General features: G+C 42.0%; 2 protein-coding genes and 1 non-coding gene across 6 annotated transcripts in view; all 3 read left to right on the forward strand.

Annotated features, from left to right (window-relative positions):
- RIPK1 (receptor interacting serine/threonine kinase 1) overlaps positions 1-9,785 on the forward strand; it is a 40,354-nt gene extending 30,569 nt beyond the window's left edge. For all 4 annotated transcript variants that reach the window (XM_046005930.1, XM_046005931.1, XM_046005928.1 and 1 more), the window contains exons 8-11: positions 3,042-3,138; positions 4,011-4,574; positions 5,782-5,925; positions 7,698-9,785. In XM_046005930.1, coding sequence (XP_045861886.1) covers positions 3,042-3,138; positions 4,011-4,574; positions 5,782-5,925; positions 7,698-7,984 — 1,092 coding nt within the window. In that variant the 3' untranslated portion in view covers positions 7,985-9,785. The remainder of the gene's footprint in view (positions 1-3,041; positions 3,139-4,010; positions 4,575-5,781; positions 5,926-7,697) is intronic.
- A 3,845-nt stretch (positions 9,786-13,630) lies between these two features.
- The window catches only part of BPHL (biphenyl hydrolase like), a 36,369-nt gene continuing 29,012 nt past the window's right edge, over positions 13,631-20,987 (forward strand). Inside the window, exon 1 of the mRNA XM_046004090.1 lies at positions 13,631-13,795. Coding sequence (XP_045860046.1) covers positions 13,689-13,795 — 107 coding nt within the window. The 5' untranslated portion in view covers positions 13,631-13,688. The remainder of the gene's footprint in view (positions 13,796-20,987) is intronic.
- Positions 17,476-17,577, forward strand: LOC123942910. The gene has a single exon (XR_006818535.1). It is a non-coding gene; the product is annotated as a U6 spliceosomal RNA (small nuclear RNA).

Here is a 20,987-nt window from a genome sequence, read left to right on the forward strand (position 1 = left end):
TAAGGATATAGAAAATTTGAAGAACATGATTAACATTTGACTAAATGGAAATAAATAAAATGCTCCATTTAATAACTGCAGAATGCTAACTTTTAAAGGCTTTTCAGGAACATACAGAACATACTTTACAATTGACCATGTCTTGGGAAATAAAACAATTATCAACCAATTTAAAAGGATTGTAGTCATGGGGCACCTGGGTGTGGGTTAAAGCCTCTGCCTTTGGCTCAGGTCATGATCCCAGGGTCCTGGGATCGAGCCCCACATTGGGCTCTCTGCTCAGCGGGGAGCCTGCTTCCTCTCTTTGTCTGCCTCTCTGCCTACTTGCGATCTCTGTCTGTCAAATAAATAAATAAAATCTTTAAAAAATAAATTAAAAAATAAAAGATTGTAATCATATAAAGAATTTTCTCTGATTCTATTTTAGTTATGCTTTGATTTAGTTATTTAGTTATGCTCTGATTTTATTTTAGTTATCTTAAAATTAGAAAATCGCATGTGATTAGAAGTTAAGAAATATATTTTTAAATACCCTGTGGATCAAAAAGGAAATCACAATAAAACTTAGAAAAATTTAAAACTGAAGACTAACAGAAACACTACATATTAAAACAAAATGCAAATATGACTAAGAAAAAAACTTAAATACCAAAATGTTACTTTTGTGCTTGAAATGGAGGCAGTAAATGTAGGTTTCTTTTTAAATATAATTCTGTATCTTTTCTATATTTTCAATAATGGATAGTATCACTTTTATAGCAAAAAAGAATTTCTTTATCTACTTTTTTTTAAAAAAGGTTTTATTTATTTATTTGAGAGAAAGACAGTGAGAGAGAGCATGAGAGGGGAGAAGGTCAGAGGGAGAAGTAGACTTCCCAGGGGGCTGGGAGCCCAATGCAGGACTCAATCCCAGCACTCTGGGATCATGACCTGAGCCTAACTGAGCCACCCAGGCACCCTCTTTTTCTACTTTTCTATATTTTGGTAAAATATATGTAACATCAAACTTGCTATCTTAGCCAATTTTTTCTTTTCTTTTTAAACAATTTATTTATTTATTTTAGAGAGTATGTGTGTGCACATGATGGGGGAGAGCAAAAGGAGAGGGAGAGAGTCTTAACCTGACTGGGTGCTGACAGTAGAGACTGACACAGGGCTCGATCTCATGACACGGAGATCATCACCTGAACTGAAACCAAGAGTCAGTCGTTTAAAGGACCACACCACCCAGGCATCCACCATCGTACGCATTTTTAAGTGTACAATTCAGTAGCATTAAGTACACTCAAAATTTTGTACAAACACTGCTAGTATCCATTTTTAAAAATCCCAAACGGAAACTCAATACCCATAAAATAAGGGTTTCCAGCCCCTGGGAACATTTAATTCCAATTTCTGTCTATGAATTTGCCTCTTCTAGGTACCTTACAGACATGGGGATCAGACAATATTTGTCTTTTCGTGTTTACCCTATTTCACCAAGCATAATGTTTTCAAGGTTCAACCATTTTGTAGCCTGTGTTAGAGCTTCAGTCCTTTTTAAGGCTGAATAATTCTACATTTTATGTGTTTATCACAGTTTGATTATTGATTCAGCTGTGATGGATACTGAGTTGTTTCCACCTTTTATCTGTGAATAATGCTGCTATGAAACATTGGTGTACAATTCTTTTTGAGCTCTTCCCTTCATTGTTTTGGGTATATACATAAGAACAGAATTGCTACATTGTGTGATAATACTATGTTTAATTTTTTAGGACCGTCAAATTGTTTTTCTATAATGGCCTTGCCATTTTACATTCCACCTGCAATGCACCAGGTTCCAATTTCTCTACATTCTCAAAAACACTGTACATTCTCTGGGTTTTGTCTTGTTTTTTCAATAATAGCCATTCTAATGAGTGTGAAGTCATATATATCTTACATGGTGGTTTTGATGGGTATTTTCCTAACGACTCATGATGTTGAGTCTTTTTTCATGTGCCATTTGTATATCTTCTTTAGAGAAATGTTTAGTCAAGCCCTTTGGTCATTTTTGAATTGAGTTGTTTATGTTTTATTGTTGAATTACATGAATTCTTTATATAATCTGGATATTCATCTCTTATCAGAGATACATGATTTCAAATATTTTTCTTCCTATTCTGTGGGTTATCTTTTCACTCTCTTGATAGTGTCCTTTGATGCACAGAGGTTTTATTTTTTTTTAATATTTTATTTATTTATTTGACAGAGAGAGGTCACAGTAGGCAGAGAGGCAGGCAGAGAGAGAGGGAGAAACAGGCAGAGAAACCAGGCAGAGAGAGAGAGGGAGAAACTGCTCTCTCCACTGAGCAGAGAGCCCGATGCGGGGCTCAATCCCAGGACCCCGAGACCATGACCTGAGCCGAAGGCAGAGGCCCAAACTGCTGAGCCACACAGGCGCCCCTGCATAGAGGTTTTAATTTTGATGTAGTCACATTTATTTATTTTTATTTTGTTGCCTATGTTTTTGGTGTCCTATCTGAGAAATTATTGTCAAATTGAATGTCATGAATCTTTTCCCCTATGTTTTCTTCTAATGTTTATATGGTTTGAGCGCTTAAGCTTCAGTCTTTGGTCCATGTGAGTTAATTTTTGTATGTATTAAGGGTAAGGGTCCAGCTTCATTCTTTTAGGTATGGATATCCTGTGTTCTGCCACTGCATGGTCATGGCACCCTTGTTGAAAATCAGTGGGCTATGCAATGGTTTATTTCTGGGTTCTCTATTATCTTCCATTGGTCTCTTCCTGTCCTTAGACCAATACCACACTGTTTCAATAACTGTAGTCTTGTAGTAAGTTTTGAAATCAGGAAGTTTGAACCCTCCAAATTTGTTGTTCTTTTTAAACTTGTTTTGGATATTTGGGGGGGAAAAGTTTATTTTTTAAAAAAGCTTTGTTCCTTGTAAGAGCTATATGAAATCTCTACCATTTGAAAAGATTTGTTTTTCTTATAATAATTTTCTGGAACTGTTTTCTACTATTTGTACTAAAGTATACATTTATGCTGTTAATTACAGAAAGAGTATCCAGACCCAGACCAGAATTCATTTGTGAAGAGAATGCATTCTCTCCAGATTGACTGTACAGCAATACCTCCAAGCAGGTCAAATTCAGGTAACATCCTATAACTGAAAGTAATGTATTCACTTGCTTGTTCATGCATTCACTGTCTTCTAGAAAATACTCTTCGTGACTGTAAAGAAACAGAAGAAGCTATAAAATTTAGGCCCTGCCTCAAAGGAATTTATAATATATTTGGGAGTGAACATACATATATTTGAAATAGTAAATAACAGTGTATTCACCAAAATCACAAAGCATTCTGAATGTAAGAGGCCAAATTACCTGATAGGGAGAAAGCGACGGCTCAGGAACAAGAGGGGACATGTGTCCTTGAGGTCCTTGAAGTCAGGGATAATAGATCCAGAGAACAAGGGAAGTTGATCTCAGATTCAAGGAGGGATACTTTTTTCATTATAACAAAAGGAAAAACAGAGTATAAGATATTGAAACCACTTATTAGCTATCTGTTCTAAGGCAAATTAACCTCTTGTAAACCCTGTCCATCAAATCATGATAATAATTGCTCCTACTCTTACAGGGCTTTTAAAGAATAAAAGAACCCATGGGAAGTACTAAACACCAAGCTGCTCCTGTTCTCATTTTGTAGCCCTGCGTCACACCAAGGAGACAGCCACCTTCTCTGCTACAAAACAAGTCCCTTTCTTCCTTGGTCATTCCCGTGACACTCACATTTCTGTTGCCTGTTAAAATTTCTCCAGCACTCTTTCACCACCATGCAGGGACTTCTATGAATTACCTATATAACTTATAGGAAGAGGACCATCAAATCAATGCTTTTTTATTTGTTGTCAAAGGTTTCAGTATTTTATTTTGAGATATACAGATGTGTGATGGTGCTCAGCTTTTATTTTACTTCTTGTTGTCTTATGAAACTCTTTCCAATGTTGATCATTTCTTTTCAGCCCCAGAACAGCCCAGCTCACTGCACAGTTCCCAGGGACTTGGGATAGGTCCTGTGGAGGAGTCCTGGTTTGGTCCCTCCCTAGAGAACCAGCAGGAGGAGAATCAGCTCAGCTTGCAGAGTAAACTCCAGGAGGAAGCCAACTACCATCTTCATGGCAGCCGCATGGACAGGCAGACAAAACCACTCAGACAGAATGTGGTTTATAATAGAGAGGAGGAAAGGAGACGAAGGGTCACCCATGACCCTTTTGCACAGCCAAAACCATATGAGAATGTTCAGAATCCAGGAGTAGGCCTTACTTACTCTAGTGCAACCAATCTTGGTAATGCACTACACCAACCAACAGGGCCAACCAGCCAACCCCAAGTACTGTACTGGAACAATGGATTGTACAATCCATTCCCTTTTGGAACAAGACCACAGGATCTGGGAACAGCAAGTTCAAGAGCTTGGTATGGGCCAAATCCAAGCCACATGCCAAGTATGCATAAAACTCCAGTGCCTGAGACCAACCTACTGGGAAACACACCCACCCTTTCATTCATCTCCTTCCCATCAAGAGGTAAATAGTTTTTAGCTACAACATTTTTTTTAATGTTTCTGAAAATAAAGCAGCCATTAGCTCTCTTGTAGACTGTAAGTTGACAAGGGTGAGTTGCTTGTGGCCTTCAGCTACCAGATACAGTATGCAACCGTGGATAGTCTCCATCAGATCACTTGGCCTCAGTTTGGGTGGGATTCATTGCAGCTGCCCACAAGTGTTGGGTTACAGGTCCTTGTAACCCGTAGGTATCTTCTTCTGTAATCTGCATCACAGTGGTCCCATTATACCCAATCTCTGATGGAAGTGAAGGTCACTGCTTGAGTTCTTTTACTTGCTTGCTGTTTTCTGAAGGTTAAAAAAGAAGTCTTGGATATTTTAATTCTTATCTTAGAGAACTCAAAGACCGCCATTTGTGATGAAACCAAAATGTTGGGCTACCGTCCCCACCATTTATCTCCAGAGCTCTTTTCATCTTCCCAAACCGAGACTCTGTACTCATCAGACATTAACTCCCCATTCCCCTCCCTCTAGCCCCTGGTAGCCACCATTCTACTTTGCATCTTTATTGACTACTCTGGGGTACTTCATATAAGTGGAATCATACAGTCTTTGTCCTCTTGTGACTGGCTTATTTCACTGAGCACAGTGTCCTAAAGGTTCATCCATGTTGTAGCATGTGTCAGAATTTCCTTCCTTTTGAAGGTTGAATAATATTCCACTGTCAGTACATAACACATTTTGTTTATCTGTTCCTCTGTTCCTCTGTTGGTGGACACTGGTGACTTCCACTTTTTGGCTCTTGTGAATAATGCTGCTATAGATATGGGTGTATAAATGTCTGTTTGAGGCCCTGCATTTAGTTCCTTTGGGGTAGATACCCAGAAGTGGAATTGCTGGATCTTAAGCTAATTCTATTTTTAATGTTTGAGGAACCTCCATACTGTTTACCGCACCATTTTGTATTCCCACCAGTAGCACACGGGGATTCCAGTTCATCCACATGCTTGTTACTTTCTTTTTTGTTTGTTTTGTTTTGTTTTTATAGTAGTTGTCCTGATGGATGTGAGGTTGGTTCAGCTACATTTTAAAGAAGAAAATTTCAAAGGTTGGCATAGGATAAAGAATTTAATATACCTCTGGAGTAAAGCTCTTCCCTTTTACCATGTTGTATTTACTTCTCTTGCTTTTGATCTAGCTATACTTAACTGTGTTTCACTCCATTCAGATGAGCCTGTGAAATGTTCCATACGCAACAGTACTGGCATTCAGATTGGAGACCATAATTACATGGAGATTGGTGGAATGAATTCAGTGCCACAGGACATGAACTTGAAAGAAGAGCCAGCTGCTAAGTACCACGATATCTTTGGTAAGATTTTCTTTAAGGACCCGTCGTCTAGCAGCCTTGAATTTTCTTACTTGTTTAGAGGGATATTGTGGAATCCTGAAATTTCTCTGATTATTCTCCCTGAAAGTTGCCCCATGTTTTCTCCATAACATGTCTCTGTAATTTCCATATAATTCCTTTGTGATTTATTTATGTTTATTATAGGGGATAATTATAATATCTAATTAACGGATTTGTTATCAAAATTAAATGAGTCAATATGTATAAGGAGCTTAGAACACTGCCTGGCACGTAGTAAGATCTGTGAAAGTGTTGAACCCATCACCATCATCATCACCATCATCATCAGGATCAATATTACTACTTAGACCTGGGAGAGGCAGCTCCCTCCAATCTCATCAAAAGGGATTCTGACAAGATAGAAGACTATGCCCTCAACAGCACCTCTGTAATAAAAAAAAAAAGAGAGAGCTTTCTCTTAGAGGGTTCCACTATGTAACTTACATGTAACTTATGTAACTATGTAACTTATATGTAAGTCTTATAGGGGTCCACTCATAACATTAATCCCAAAACACACTGTGGGGTGGGGGGACATAGGCAGGAGGCCAAAACAACAGAATTTAAGAACCCGGCCTTATGATTAACCCCAGGATTGGCAAAATGTTTCTTCTATCAAGGGCCGGATAGTAAATATTTTAGGTTTCACTGGCTCTGAGGTCTCTGTTGCAACTACTCAGCTGACATTGTAGTGAATAGCAGTCACAGACAATATGTGCATACGTACATGGCTGTGTTCTAATACAACTTTATTTACAAAAACAGGCAGCAGGCCAGATTTGGCCCACAGTCCATCGTTCACCAATCCCAAGCCTAATCCATTTGGAAAATAGTCCACCTTAGAGAGGAGGTTCCTAACTTTTGGGGTGACACAGGTTCCTTTGAGAATCTGATGAAAACAGGGTCCCTCTCCTGGAGAGGTATTGACAAAATTTGGCAAATATCTTGGGAGGTTTTTGGACTGCTGCCATCCAGTGGTGGTAACAGAAGCTGCATTGTGGGGTGCTAAGGAAAGGACGGGAGTTGGTGGTGGGGGAGGAGAGCAGGAATGAAGTGTCTTTTTCCTTATATTTGGCTTATTAGGGTGGGATGAGGATCAAGGAAAATGTGTGTCATGGTGGTTTTATACTTTTGTTTCTTTTTGTTGTTTTTATGAAGGCCTAAGGAGAAGGACCAGTAGAAAGCGAGGCTATGGCTGTAGGAGAAGAGAAGATAGCACTTAGGGTAGAGGAGAGAGGAGTACTTGAAAAGTAGATACCTCATTCCTTAAAAGACAAGGGAAGGCACTGTAATTGAATGAGTTCACCCTTGATGGTCTTGGCTTCCCTAAGAGGAAAGTGAATTGTTGGGTGCAGGGGATCAGGAGTTGGATAACCTTGATTCTGGCCAGATATAAGTAGACAATGCGAAAAGGAACAAAAATGTTTTTCCCTCTTTACATCAGAAAGGTCTGGTATTAACGGGGCCACTGGCTAAGGTTGTATAGAACAGCTTCATAGCCAAGCTGGGCTTCCATTCCCAAAGCCATCAGCTGCGGCTCAGAGAGGAATCTGCTAGGAAGAATAGGTTCTTTATTGTCTTCACATAAACACTCCAAATGGGCTTCCACACACATAAAATAATCACCTCATGGGTCAACAACTCATAATTAAGAAGTTACCTTTTTTTACTGTCTCCCGATACTCTTTATACGGATTATAGCCTGATGCCTTCTTCTCTTTTCTGTTTGGCAGAAAATATCACTAGTCTGACTGACAAACATCTGGACCCAGTCAGGGAAAATCTGGGAAAGCAATGGAAAAACTGTGCCCGTAAGCTGGGCTTCACTGAACCTCAGATTGATGAAATTGACCATGACTATGAGCGAGATGGACTAAAAGAAAAGGTTTACCAGATGCTCCAAAAGTGGCAGATGAGGGAAGGCAATAAGGGAGCCACGGTGGGAAAGCTCGCCTATGCGCTCTACCAGTGTTCAAGAATAGACCTCCTGAACTATTTGGTACATATCAGCCAGAGCTAACTCCTGGAAGGGCTATGGCAGCATGAGGTCATCTCCTTGCCAATGAGTGAGTAACCCACTGAAAGTGTGCTGCCTCCGATCCTGCAGAATTCTTTCCTCACTGATACAGATTCTCTGCATGAAAATCTCCCGCATTCCATAGCTGGAGAATGGGAAAGAAATCTATAGCAAACAGCTTACTAACCGGGAAGACCTATTAATGGCCAAGGCCCAATCCAGAAAGAAGCCTAACTGGGTTTGGAGAGAGAGAGATGTTTGAGAAAGATAATTTTCTTTCAGTTCATTCCATAACCTTCAATGACACCATTCATTTACTTTCCTGGAGTTTTGTTCCAGCAAGAAAAAAAAAAAAAAATTCAGGGGACACAAACAAAGTCTACCTTCTTATTTTATATTCTCTTTTCCATATAGACTCCTGTTATAACCAAAGTATGGTGAAATTGTGAGTTCTCTTCAACTAGGTTTTTCTTTTTTTTTTTTTTGGTATTCTTGCCACAGTTCATTCCAAAACTATAAGATCTGTTAACTTCAGTATCAAATGTTGTGTCAGGTAGTACAGGCTTCAAGAATTACAGTCTCCACTCCATAAATTAACTGAAGGGATTTTCAGTACTAAAACAGAAAAAAAAATAGAGAACAAAAATATCGGAATTTTCCAGTGAGTGTTGCAAGAAATTGCTACTAATTGTGGGGACTACATCAATTCTTAATGAAGTGTTTAAGTTCTTTCCTAGCATTCTGATACTTTATGTACTTTCCCAACTTGTGTACCCCATGGAAGGAGCATGTATATATTAATCTCTTCATACCTGGTTGTGACTGGAGCCTCAGGGCTGATCACTGTTGAGCAGCTTCCTCAGATTACCCCAGGATACTGTAGAAATATTTTCATTTTTTTCTGTGAGCATCTGTGATGTTAAAAAAAAAAAAAAAAAAGGACGCTTCAAAGCCTGATAATTGTGCCTCTAACACTCAACCTTTCAAACCCACTCGAAACTCAGACCGGAAGACTAGAAGACTGAAGGCAAGCAAACCATTCAGTATCATTGCCTGCATGTGGCTAAACAGAGAGGGTGTGTCATTGTGCTCAACCCTTCCAGGAAGGAGGGAGTGATGAATGCAGTATGGTGACTCGGGATGTCTGAACAGATTCTACGGTCTGGTGGGCTGATAACAGTTTTGTGGTTCTGATTCTAAAATCCCGCTAGCCCCAGCTGACAAACACACACACACACACACACACACACACACACACACACCCCTACACTTGAAGTGGGACTATAAAACAAAATTTCTTAACTTTGCACTATTGGTGTCTTGGGCCAGATAATTCTTTGTTGTGGGGGCTGTCCTGAGCACTGTAGGATCCGGATGTCTGAAAGTGTCCTCTACCCACTAGAAGCCAATAGTGCCATTCATCCCTCCTCCTGTCCTGGGTTGGGACAAGCCAAAATGTCTGGAGACATTGTGAATGCTCCTTGGAAGGGCCCAGTTGCCCCAGCTGAGAAGAGCACTGCTACAAAGTAATGAAGCTCAGTCTCTTATCCATACTTACCCAGGCTCACTACTTCGTTGCCACATAGCATTAGGTCATATAGACCAAAACAAAAATTGGATGGAGAAAGAGTCCCAGGCTTTGCTAGAGAGGAGTGAGTGGATGATTGATTTTCTAAATGTATCCCTTGTACCTCTGTCCTAAGTGTCTAAAGTCTCTAAACTCCAAAGCAATTGGATGATCAAGTTTAGAGGCAAAAATGGTATTTTTAATGGACTTTTAAAAATAAAATTTTAAATGAAACCATTTGGGCTTCTTCACTTAGATTGGCATTTCCTATATGTATTCTCCGTTTCACCCTCCTCTGTTAGCAGGCAAGAGGAAGCTGATAGTAAAAAGAGAAGTTTCTGGACAGCTTTTTGGCTCTCAGGATGAAATCACACTGCCTTGAGAGCCTGCAGCCCCACTGTCCTTCAAACAAACTTCGGAAGTCTTTCCTATAGCCCCCACTTTCTAAAAACTGGGCTGAAAAGAGCCAAATTTGTATCTGAAGAGTTTCAATACAAGAAAATCAGTTGGGCAGAAAATTAATTAAGTGAGATGACATGGACTACAAAATGAGAAAGAAGACTATCCATACTTGGCTTCAAAAAAGATACTCACACCCTAAGGTTTCTACTGGTAAATAATGCTCACTCCCAACTCTTACAGTTTTGTGAGTCGGTGGATTTTCCACTTGGCTATGCTTACATTATGTGTTTGGGGTCCATCATATGACGTTAGATCTTCCAGAATAGTTCTTTCTTTCTCAGAAAATGTTTTACTTTTTTTTAATTTAAATATTTTGATAATTTTAAATTTTTAATTTTTAAAAAAATTTTAAATTTTTTTAAAAAAATATATTTATTTATTTGACAGAAAGAGAACTAGCAAGAGCGGGAACACAAACAGGGGGAGTGGGAGAGGGAGAAGCAGGCTTCCCGTCAAGCAGAGAGCCCAATATGGGGCTCCATCCCAGGACCCTGGGATCATAACCTGAGCTGAAGGCAGATGCTTGGACTGAACCACCAAGGCGCCCCCAGAAAATGTTTTAAATTGTATTTCGATGTACATTTTAATGTGTCTTATTTATAAAGGTTTTTCTCTTACAATAATATAAATAAAAGTAGGTGTTTACTAAGATAAATTACTTAGCCAGTTGCAGATAAAAATGTGCTGTGGCAGCAGCAGGCTGTGACCCTACAATGGAAGACAAGCTCAACCTGACTTTCTGTAAAAACTTCCTGGCCAGGAATGTGCAATGGTAGATGATATTGTTAATACTGGTTTCTCACTATACGAGCGTAACCATGTCAACAAGACCAATTATTTTAGTCACATCTGTTCTTGTTGGATTAAAAAAAAAATCTACTAACTGCCAAAACTGAATTTAATACAACATCACGGTTTAAATTTCAAGTTTATTTTAACCCATCAGGTTTTAGTGTTTCAAGAGTAAGAAGTGAAAGATTAATGATTTTTACCCATTGCAATCAGGCAGGGTTAATGTGCAATTTCACTGCAAGGGACTTAAGTCAAGAAAACCACAAAAGAACAAATCAAAGCAAAACTAGGTGTCTAGGGCGCCTGGGTGGCTCAGTGGGTTAAGCCGCTGCCTTCAGCTCAGGTCATGATCTCGGGGTCCTGGGATCGAGTCCCGCATCGGGCTCTCTGCTCGGCAGGGAGCCTGCTTCCCTCTCTCTCTCTCTCTACCTGCCTCTCTATCTACTTGTGATCTCTCTGTCAAATAAATAAATAAATAAAAATCCAAAAAAAAAAAAAAAAACTAGGTGTCTATTTGGTCAAGATTTTAGCAGTATCTGATTACAAAGAAATAATCATTGAAGTCCTAGTGTTATTCCAGTGAGTTCCATAACATAACAATCCAAGTACAGGTTGTGGAGCCAAGCAGGCTTAAAATATCCTCTGCTACTCTTTCACGGTATGGAAGGCCTGCTTCCTAACCTCTCTTAGCCTCAATTTTCTCTCCTAGAAACAAAGCAATAAAGTTCATGTGAGTACCAAAATAATGCATCATAAGGTGCCGGCACAAAGTTATTTTAAAAACTGTATGATAGTGGGTGGCCTGGGTGGTTCAGCAGGTTAAAGCCTCTGCCTTCAGCTCAGGTCATGATCCCAGGGTTCTGGGATTGAGCCCCGCATCAGGCTCTCTGCTCAGTGGGGAGCCTGCTTCCTCCTTTCTCTCTGCCTGCCTCTCTGCCTACTTGTGATCTCTGTCTGTCAAATAAATAAATAAAATCTTTAAAAAAAAAACTGTACAATAGTGTTATGCATAAAGGACTAGTTCTCAAGTATGCACTTAAAAATAAACTGTGACACCAATAACCTAAAGCCTCACAGTGCTACCATTTTTGCTTCTTGGTAGGGTAGCATGTTAAAATTGTACAATAGATTTTACTCTCATGATCTCTGACCAGAAATCCCAAATCAAAATCTCAGGAAAAAATAAGGAATTGTTGACCCACCAAAGGTTTCTGAAAGTCCGATGATAGTAGTCAGCTGAAATTATTTCTCTTTCCTTCTATGCGGGAAATTGATGTGACACATTAATGTTGAGAGAATATTTTTGCATAATCCATTTGTAGGCCAGCCTTGCCTTTATTGCTCAAGAAACTCAAATGGTCAGTGAGGATACTGCTATTACAACAGTGGGGTCTTGTGGAGGATAAAGAATGCAGTATGCAAGAAAGCTATTGCTATCCTGAATAATTGGAGCCAAGGATAAACAGTGATGGTGAATCTGCCAGTTATTTCCAGTTTTTTCTCCACTGAATTGTGAATTGCAGGCAATTTTTTTTTTGTCTTAATGCAGGCAATGTTTTATAACCTTCAGAAAACTTGAATTATATGATCTGAAGAAGAAAAATATTTTAATTGTGATAAAATACTAATTAAATTTACCATCTTAAGTGGATAGTTAAGTGGCATTAAGTACACTCACATCATCTTGCTACTACCACCATTTCCATTTCCAGAACGCCTCTCATCTTACAAAATTGAAACTCTGCACCCATTAGACACTAACTCCCCATTCTCTCCTCCCCACCAGCCCTTAGCAAGCCACCTTTCTACTTTGTCTCTTTGAATTTGCCTACTCCAGTTACCTCATACACATGAAATCATACAGTATTTGTCCTTTTATGACTGGCGTATTCACTTAGCATCATGTCTCAATGTTCATCCATGTTATGGTGTATGCCAGAATTTACATTCATTTTAAAGAACAGTATTCCATTATATATATACACATTTATACCTTCATCCCTCCATTGACATTTGGGTTGCTTTCCGCCATTGTGAATAACGCTATGACCATGAGTGTATAAATATCTTTGAGACACTGTTGTCAATTCTTGAGGGTATATAACCAGAAGTGGAATTCCTGGATCTTATGGCAGTTCTTGATGTAATTTTTTGAGGACCCACCATACTGTTTTCCATTGCCACCGCGACCATTTTACATGGTGCACAGGGTTCCAATTTCTCCACATCATAGCCAATATTTATTATTTTCTGAATTTTCTTCCTTTTTTTTTTTTTTTTTTTGGTAATAGCTATACCAATGGGTGTGAGATGAAGAAAGATTTTATGAAGGAAAATTTTAATCCCAACATTCTTAGAAACATGCATTTCACCCCACCGATAGCAGCCAGCCTGAGCACCCCCCTTTCTCCACGCACCCCTCCCGAGCCCCGCCTTGCTTGGCCACCCGCTCCCTGAGAGATGAGCGGAATGGGTGCATGCGGGCTCGCCTCCTTAAGGGGCGCGTCAACGTGGCAACTAGTAAGGTAGAGCCGACTTGACGCGCTCCTCGTGAGCCGGAGCTGTCACCCCGAGAGAAGACGATCTGTGTTGCAGTATTCGTGGGACCCAGAGTCCCGTTTCTGTCAAGGGTCAGGGACAACCTAGTGGGCTACGCGGCTGAGGACCCCGCAGTGACAAGAGCTAGGCTGGCGAAATGTCACCAATGAACCCATCTCCCGGGAGAGGACCCTGCGCATGCGTGTTCCCGGGCAGCGGGACGGAGCCGTCTTCGGCGCATGCGTGTTTCCTAGCGACTACGGGAGTGGGGCGGGGCAGCGGAGCCTTCCCGGGGACGGGGGTGGATCCCGGCGCAGGCGCCCTGCGCGCCTGGCGCCACCTGTGAGCATGGCTGCGGCGCTAAACAGCCAGGTTTTGGGGCGGCTGCGGATCCTCCTCTCGGCTCTGAAGCCCGGGAACCAGGTCTCGCGTGCAGGGCCTGCAGCCGCATTAGGGTAATGGTACCCGCTTCGCTCCGGGAGCCCGCGCGGTCTGGTCCAAGTTCTGGGTGGCGGGGGAGAGGAGCGCGCTAGCCTGGGGGAGGCTGGGCAGTGCAGGTAGCGGTCTAAAGAGCCTCGTCTCCGCCCTCTTGCCTTTACCCGGCGACCTGGAGCCTGCCCGAAGTGGGTGCGCGGGAGGCGGTGGAGCTAGCTTCCACCTCTGCGGCTCCGGGACTGAGCCCTTCAGCCATGCATCGGCTTCAGTTCTGTGACTCGGGGGCTTTAAAGGACTTGGGTGATGGAGTTCAAGCCCTTAATTGTGCAGACCAAAGAGACCCAGGGAGGTAACATAATTTGCTTTTTAGCCGCACTCTCACGACAGAGATTAGAATTCCAGACGCTTCATTTTTATTCGATGCTCAGTCCAGTCTCTTCACACCTTCATGGCTCTGATCTCTCATGCTTCTTATATAAAAAACCAGCCTGAGAATGTCCGTGATCTATTAGCTCTCATAGTCACGGGTCCCGGGTCCCAAGTCCTTGCGTCGTCGTCGTTTTTGTTTTTTGGTTTTTTTCCCCCCCTTTCTTTTGCTGGTTTTGAACATTAAGGTGTAAAAGAATCCCCTTGAGCCCCCGGGAAAATTCAGAATCCTTGGCCTGACTCTGAGGTTCTGATGTAGCCGGAAGGCCAAGAATCTGCCTTTTTTCTTTTCTGACTCCCTGTCCCCCATCCTCACGTACACTTCGAGATAAAACAAAACAAAACTAGATTAATCTCTGGCTTACTGTCTTAAAAATGGGTGTCCTTGGTCCCAGGAGATACTAAGCAGAAAATATGGCTAGAGCAGCATGAGGCTTACTCTACTTTATTCCCTACACACCTACTCTACACTACACACATGGGTACACGGGGCATGTATGCAGTTAACTGGTGAGGGGTCAGTTCCATTTATAACTGGGAAAAGTCAGATCCCAAATGGGTACCTGGCATTTAGAACTTCGGTTGATACAATGTGGAAGCGTCTCATTTGAAATTTTAATTTGGAAGGAGAAGGGAAAAATCTGACCAGCTTTAAATTTTTATGTTGTGATCAACTAGTCCCTGAGTTTCATATTTGATTTAAGTTCTTTTTTATTATTATTTTAGAACTTTTTAGACTTTCAGGGCTGTCTTAATACAGGTGGAAAAATAGGTCAGTGTTCACAACTGTGTAAATCAACATTGAAAATGGCAATTTATCCAGTTTCCTATTTGGAGAAAGAGATTGAAATAAGGTTACTATATACCAATACCCAAGTTAAGATAGGTTAATTAATGGTTGCAGGAAGGCCCCGTCAATTGAGTGCAAATCATTCTTACTATAATAGCTCTGAAAAACAGGTTTCTCTGGATTTTGAACTGCCATTTTGTAAGTGCAGTTGCAACTTGATATTACATGTAATCAGAGGAAACCAGCAGCGGTGTTGAAATGAAGCTGCAGCCCAATACAAGGAGGTGAAAACACCCCTTTAAGACCTTTGCTTCTGAACAGCCAGTACCCATCCTACACTTGAGTTGTGTTCCCGAAGCTTGTTTTGTCTATGGTTTGGAACCCTGACTCTTTTTTATTATCTGTGACTCTGACTCTTTTTTAGTTTGTAGTCTGTAAACTGGTTTGTTCCGGGACCAGGTTAAAAAATAATAATAATAATATAATAAAATTTTAAAGAAAAAGCCTTTCCTACCTGCAGTTATATATTGAGTGCAGTTCTAGTATTGGTGATTTGCACAACCTAACAACCTGCCAGAAGAAAAATGCCTTCTGAGTTCAACCTTGGGATGCTCTGCCTGAGAACCAGAGACCCTCCTTTCCCTTCCTGAGAACCCGAGACCCTCCTTTCCCTGGCACCTGCCATCACCTTCTTTCTGTCTGGCAATCAGGGTGCGTGGGACCCCTTTGGGAGACTTTGTTCACCCATGAGGTAACAGAGCATGGAGTCTGTTCTTTTTCCTGGCTGCGTTGCCACTTCTAGCTGCGCAGCTATGAGCAAGTTACTTAACTTCTCTAAGCCTAGTGCCTTGCAGTTTTGTTCTGAGCATTAGAGACAAATGTAAAGCGCCTGGAATATAATAAGAATTTACTAACTGGTAGCTACAGTTAGCACTGATACAGATTTGACTATCTTAGTAGTAATGCAGTGTGTAAAAGATCCAAAGTAAGTCATCGAAATTCATTTAATTCCAAGCCCTAGGGGTAGCTGCTACTCTGTTGTAGCTGATGGTTACTTTGGAATAAGTATACAAAATAATTAGCTGAACATAAGATAAACGGAGAATATGTAGGACTTTCAGAGTGAGGATGTGTCATATTAATTGGCTCCATTTTCATTTCTAAGCAAAGGCAAAATGCCAAAAGTGCTGGTGTCAGAGACTCAGGTATAAATTACCAATAATATGACTGGGGCCAGTTGCTGAAACACTCTAATCCTCAGGTTTCTTAACAATAAAATTCGGGTAAGTGTAATGTACATCACACAGCAAAATAAATGAGATAGGTAAGCTCTTAATAGAGTTGGTTATTGAGCTTAAATAATGAAACTAAATGTTAGTTTTCCCCAAGTTGTTAGATTCTTTTTTTTTTTTTAAAGATTTTATTTCTTTATTTGACAGAGAGAGATCACAAGTAGCTAGAGAGGCAGGCAGAGAGAGAGGGAGGGAAGCAGGCACCCTGCTGAGCGGAGAGCCCGATGCGGGACTCAATCCCAGGACCCTGGGATCATGACCCGAGCCGAAGGCAGCGGCTTAACCCACTGAGCCACCCAGGCGCCCCAAGTTGTTAGATTCTTAAAGGAAACTTTCCTTCTTGGAAGGGAGCTAAGGCCCCCTAAGTCAGGGAGTTATTATCACCGTATTGCTCGTGACCTCTGTCCCATTCACATAATTGCTTATCCAGCTTCCCGGAGAAAGAGAGTTAGAGACAAATAGGAGACAAGGCAATTCTAGGTGAGTATGCCCTCCTACAGGCTGTTTTTATTTTTATTTTTTTAAAGATTTTATTTATTTGACAGAGAGAGAGATCACAAGTAGGCAGAGAGGCAGGCAGAGAGAGAGGGAAGCAGGCTCCCTGCCGAGCAAAGAGCCCGATGTGGGGCTCAATCCCAGGATCCTGAGATCATGACCTGAGCCGAAGGCAGAGGCTCAACCCACTGAGCAACCCGGGTGCCCCAGGCAGTTTTTAATAGGGAGTTAGGATTTTCTTTTCCTTCTACAAGAAATTAACTCAGTACAGTCGTTCTCAACTTTGGTTGCATTATTGGAATCTCTCAGGGAATTTAACACATACAGATGCCTGGGTCTAACCCCACAGATCTTGCAGCCTGGGCATCTGGAGGTTTAAGCGTGCCAGATGATTCAAATCTAAGTTTGAGCTTCCCACTGAGAAATGCTCTCAGAAAAAGGGGCCGAGTAGGCAGCTGTATAGATGTTGGTTAAGGTGTGAGGAACTTAATGTCCGCTGGCTGCACCCCCGGGATCTCCTACATCCTCCCAACTTCTTGGTCATAATACTAGGCCAACTGTGTAGTACCTGCTGGTTGCAGATTTAATTATCTGTCTTTTCTGCCAGCCTCTAAGCTACATGGAGGGCCCTAAACAAAGAGGATGAGCGAATGAACAGTACAGTAGAGTTTGGGTGTTTTTGAAAGCACCTGCCAGCGTGCTCGCTTCGGCAGCACATAGACTAAAATTGGAAGGACACAGATTAGCATGGCCCCTCTGCAGGTGTGACATACAAATTCGTGGGGCGTTCCATATTTAAAAAAAAAAAAAATGAAAAGCATATGCCAGGGCTCTACCCCAGTCACTGAGTGATATAGTCTGGGATTGTCCTAGGGAGGTATATTTTTAAGTCGCTGCAGGTGATTCTAATGAGCACACCTGCTTAAGAACAGCTGGGTTAGAGGAGTGAACTGATTATTAGCAGGGAGAAAGTGGTGGTAAAGATGGATGGACACCCCAAAGGAAATATTCATTTTTGGTCTTTAAATTTTCTGAAGTTTTGTATCCTCTTTCCTGTGTGACAGTTTGGGAAATTTGGTCTCTTGATTGTGGGTCAAGTAATAATGCACATTTCAGGGCCACTGAAGGCCTGATCTCTTTGTAGCCAGATTTTCTATCAACAGACACATGAAATGAGGTCTGAAGTACTGTCTAAGAGCCCCTTGCTAAGCTGGAGAGAGGAATGCTTTCCTCATTTCAGTGTTCTTCTATTGCTGATACATAAGTCATTCAGTAAATGCTTTGATAACTCTTTTTATTTCAGCAACTTTTTTTTTTAATTTTTATTTTATTTATTTGACAGAGAGAAATCACAACTAGGCAGAGAGGCAGGTAGAGAGAGAGGAGGAAGCAGGCTCCCTGCAGAGCAGAGAGCCCGATGTGGGGCTTGATCCCAGGACACTGGGATCATGACCTGAGCCGAAGGCAGAGGCTTTAACCCACTGAGCCACCCAGGCGCCCCAGCAACTTTTTTTTTTAATAAAAATTTTTACTTGCATTTGAAATTGTTTTGCTTTGATTTACTTTTGTTCATAAACACTTCCCTGTCCTATTTCCCTAACCTGGAGATCGATGAAAGGTTGTTGGCAGCCTCCATTAACCCCATGGGGTGGGCTGCTGTGACGTGGGGCAAGGTACCTCTGGTATGGGGTCTCATAGGATGTTGATGACAAGGTGCTAGAGACATCTTCTTTCCCCTTAGCCTAGCTGCGGACCCCTTCAGCATTCAGCCCAAACCTTGCTCCCTGTCTGACTCCACACTTCTGCCAGGCTGAACACTGCCTTGTCCCCACATATATATGTCCCTTGCTCCGAGCCTTCAATCATGCTATTTCTTCTTCTTCTAGAAGCACTCTCCACACCATATTCATTTTTTCAAAATTTTACTCCTTTTGGAAGTTCAACTCAAATGCTACTTCTTTCACTCTTCTCCAGTTACCTCTGCTCAACCCAATATGGTCTCTGTCTCTCTTCTAAAACTATCTTCAAAGTGTTCTGCCTTAGTAACCCTCCCTGATACGGAGTTCCCTTTAAACCAAATTCTAGACTACATGATTTTGTTTTTACCTTCATCTTGGGCAACCAAAAGATGGGATAGGGATAATTGGGGGAAAAAGTTTGGAATGGGGAACCAAAACACAAATACAGCAAAACGCAAATGGAGGTTAGAAGTTTTTTTGCATTAGAGACTTTGGAATGATCATGAAAGCTGAAGGAAAGGATGCCTATTATGGCAGTGCCCTTGCCGGGGTCCCAAACACTTGCAGACAGGGAGAGTCAGCAATGTCCAGCCACAAAATCCCACTGTCTTGGATGTTGAGAAAGATGCCATGGAAGGGGCGCCTGGGTGGCTCAGTGGGTTAAAGCCTCTGTCTTCGGCTCAGGTCATGATCCCAGGGTCCTGGGATCGAGCCCCTCATCGGGCTCTCTGCTCAGCAGGGAGCCTGCTTCCTCCTCTCTCTCTTCCTCCTCTCTCTCTGCCTGCCTCTCGGCCTACTTGTGATCTCTACTGTCAAATTAAAAAAAAAAAATCTTTAAAAAAAAAAAAAGATGCCGTGGGAAGTGGGGTTCCTCTCATTGTATGTGCCATCCTCCCGGCACAACATGACTCCTACATGCATGTCCTTGAATGCGGCAAGGAAGGGGAGCCCCTCAAAAATCTTAGGACACGAGGTGCAAAAAAAGCACACATCATCGCTAACATGGCCATGCAAATGCTGATCATCTCTAGCTAGTTGCTGCCTCATTCCTGGGTGGTGAATATGGGAAATCCTACTAACTAGTTCTTGCCGTGATCCTTGTGCTCCTGGCCTCGGTCATAACCTTCTCTCCCTGAAGGTTTGCAGAAGGAATCTCTTGTCTCTTTATCTTCTTTCCCGCTAGACTATGGGCAAAAATGAATATGTCAATTAATGTTTGCAGAGATGAATCTTTATTCCCAGAGTATTATTTGCCTTTATCTGGATCCTAGAGCTACCTTAGCAGTAAAAATGAATGATTCCAAAGAACTTGGCAGTGTCAGTATGAGAGCACTGTTGCTCAATGGCTTTATTATTGCTCCTCGTGATTTTTCTGTAGATAAGGAGCTTATAGTTATGTCAGGCTTTATTACCACCCAGGCTGTTACTTTTGCAGAAATTGTGTTAGGACTTAATATGCCCGCATACAACACATTTGTTCTGCATTCTCATTTGAAATTGGTGATGAGAGGAAACCAAAAGAGGAAAGAGAACCTCATTTTTTAAAAGAAGTTTTTATTTATTTGAGAGAGAGAGAGAGCATGAATGAGGGGAGGGGCAAAGGGAGAAGCAGACTTCCCGCTGAGCAGGGAGCCCAATGCAGGGCTCAATCCCAGGACCCTGGGGTCATGACCTGAGCCAATGGCAGATGCTTAACTCACTGAGCCACCCAGGTGCCGAGGACCTCATTTTTTAAAAAATGCTTCATTTCTGTAAGCATTTTGACTAATTGCAGACAGGTAATAGGGGTAGAAAATACGTAAAGAAAAAGGGGGGCAGTGGTTAATTTAAATTCCTTAACATTCTGTCAGGAGAAGAGGAGCACCTCCTTCCAGCATCTGTCCTGGCATGCCAAAATGTCCTTTCCGCACGTCACCCAGCCACCTGGGAAATCGGTGGGGAGGCTCTTAGAGCCTGAGGCAGGAGTCTTGTGTGTGTTATTGCTATGTATCCCTGCATACTCATTCTGGAGTTTCTGGAAGAGCCGCCGAGGAGAGGTTCATCAGAGCGGTACCCTTGTTATGGTTGGTACATGCATCAGTCCGAACAGACCCAGGCAGACTCCTATGCCAGCATGTCCAGTTAGATACTATGTCATGGGAGGTGTTGGGCTGAGGAGGGTCAGCAGCCCAGGGAGCGCTCTTGACACGGAAGGTTATGGACCTGCATGTTTAATCATCAACACACATGTTGCAACATGTTAAAAACCAGGCCGGTCGTAGCAGTGCAGACAGGCATTCCCGCCAAGAGCCCTGCAGCAGCTGGCCAGAGAACACGAGAAGCCACGTGCCTAAAGGACTGCCTAGGGACCAAGGCCTTCTCTGTGGACTTCTGAGAGCAGACTTGCCCCAAGGAACACTGCTGTGCAGCAGAAGGCCCAGGCCACCCCTCTAGATCTGCAAAGGTCCTGACCTGTGGCTCCAGGCTCTGT

Source organism: Meles meles, chromosome 5, assembly GCF_922984935.1.
Source record: "Meles meles chromosome 5, mMelMel3.1 paternal haplotype, whole genome shotgun sequence".
Lineage (NCBI taxonomy): Eukaryota > Metazoa > Chordata > Mammalia > Carnivora > Mustelidae > Meles > Meles meles.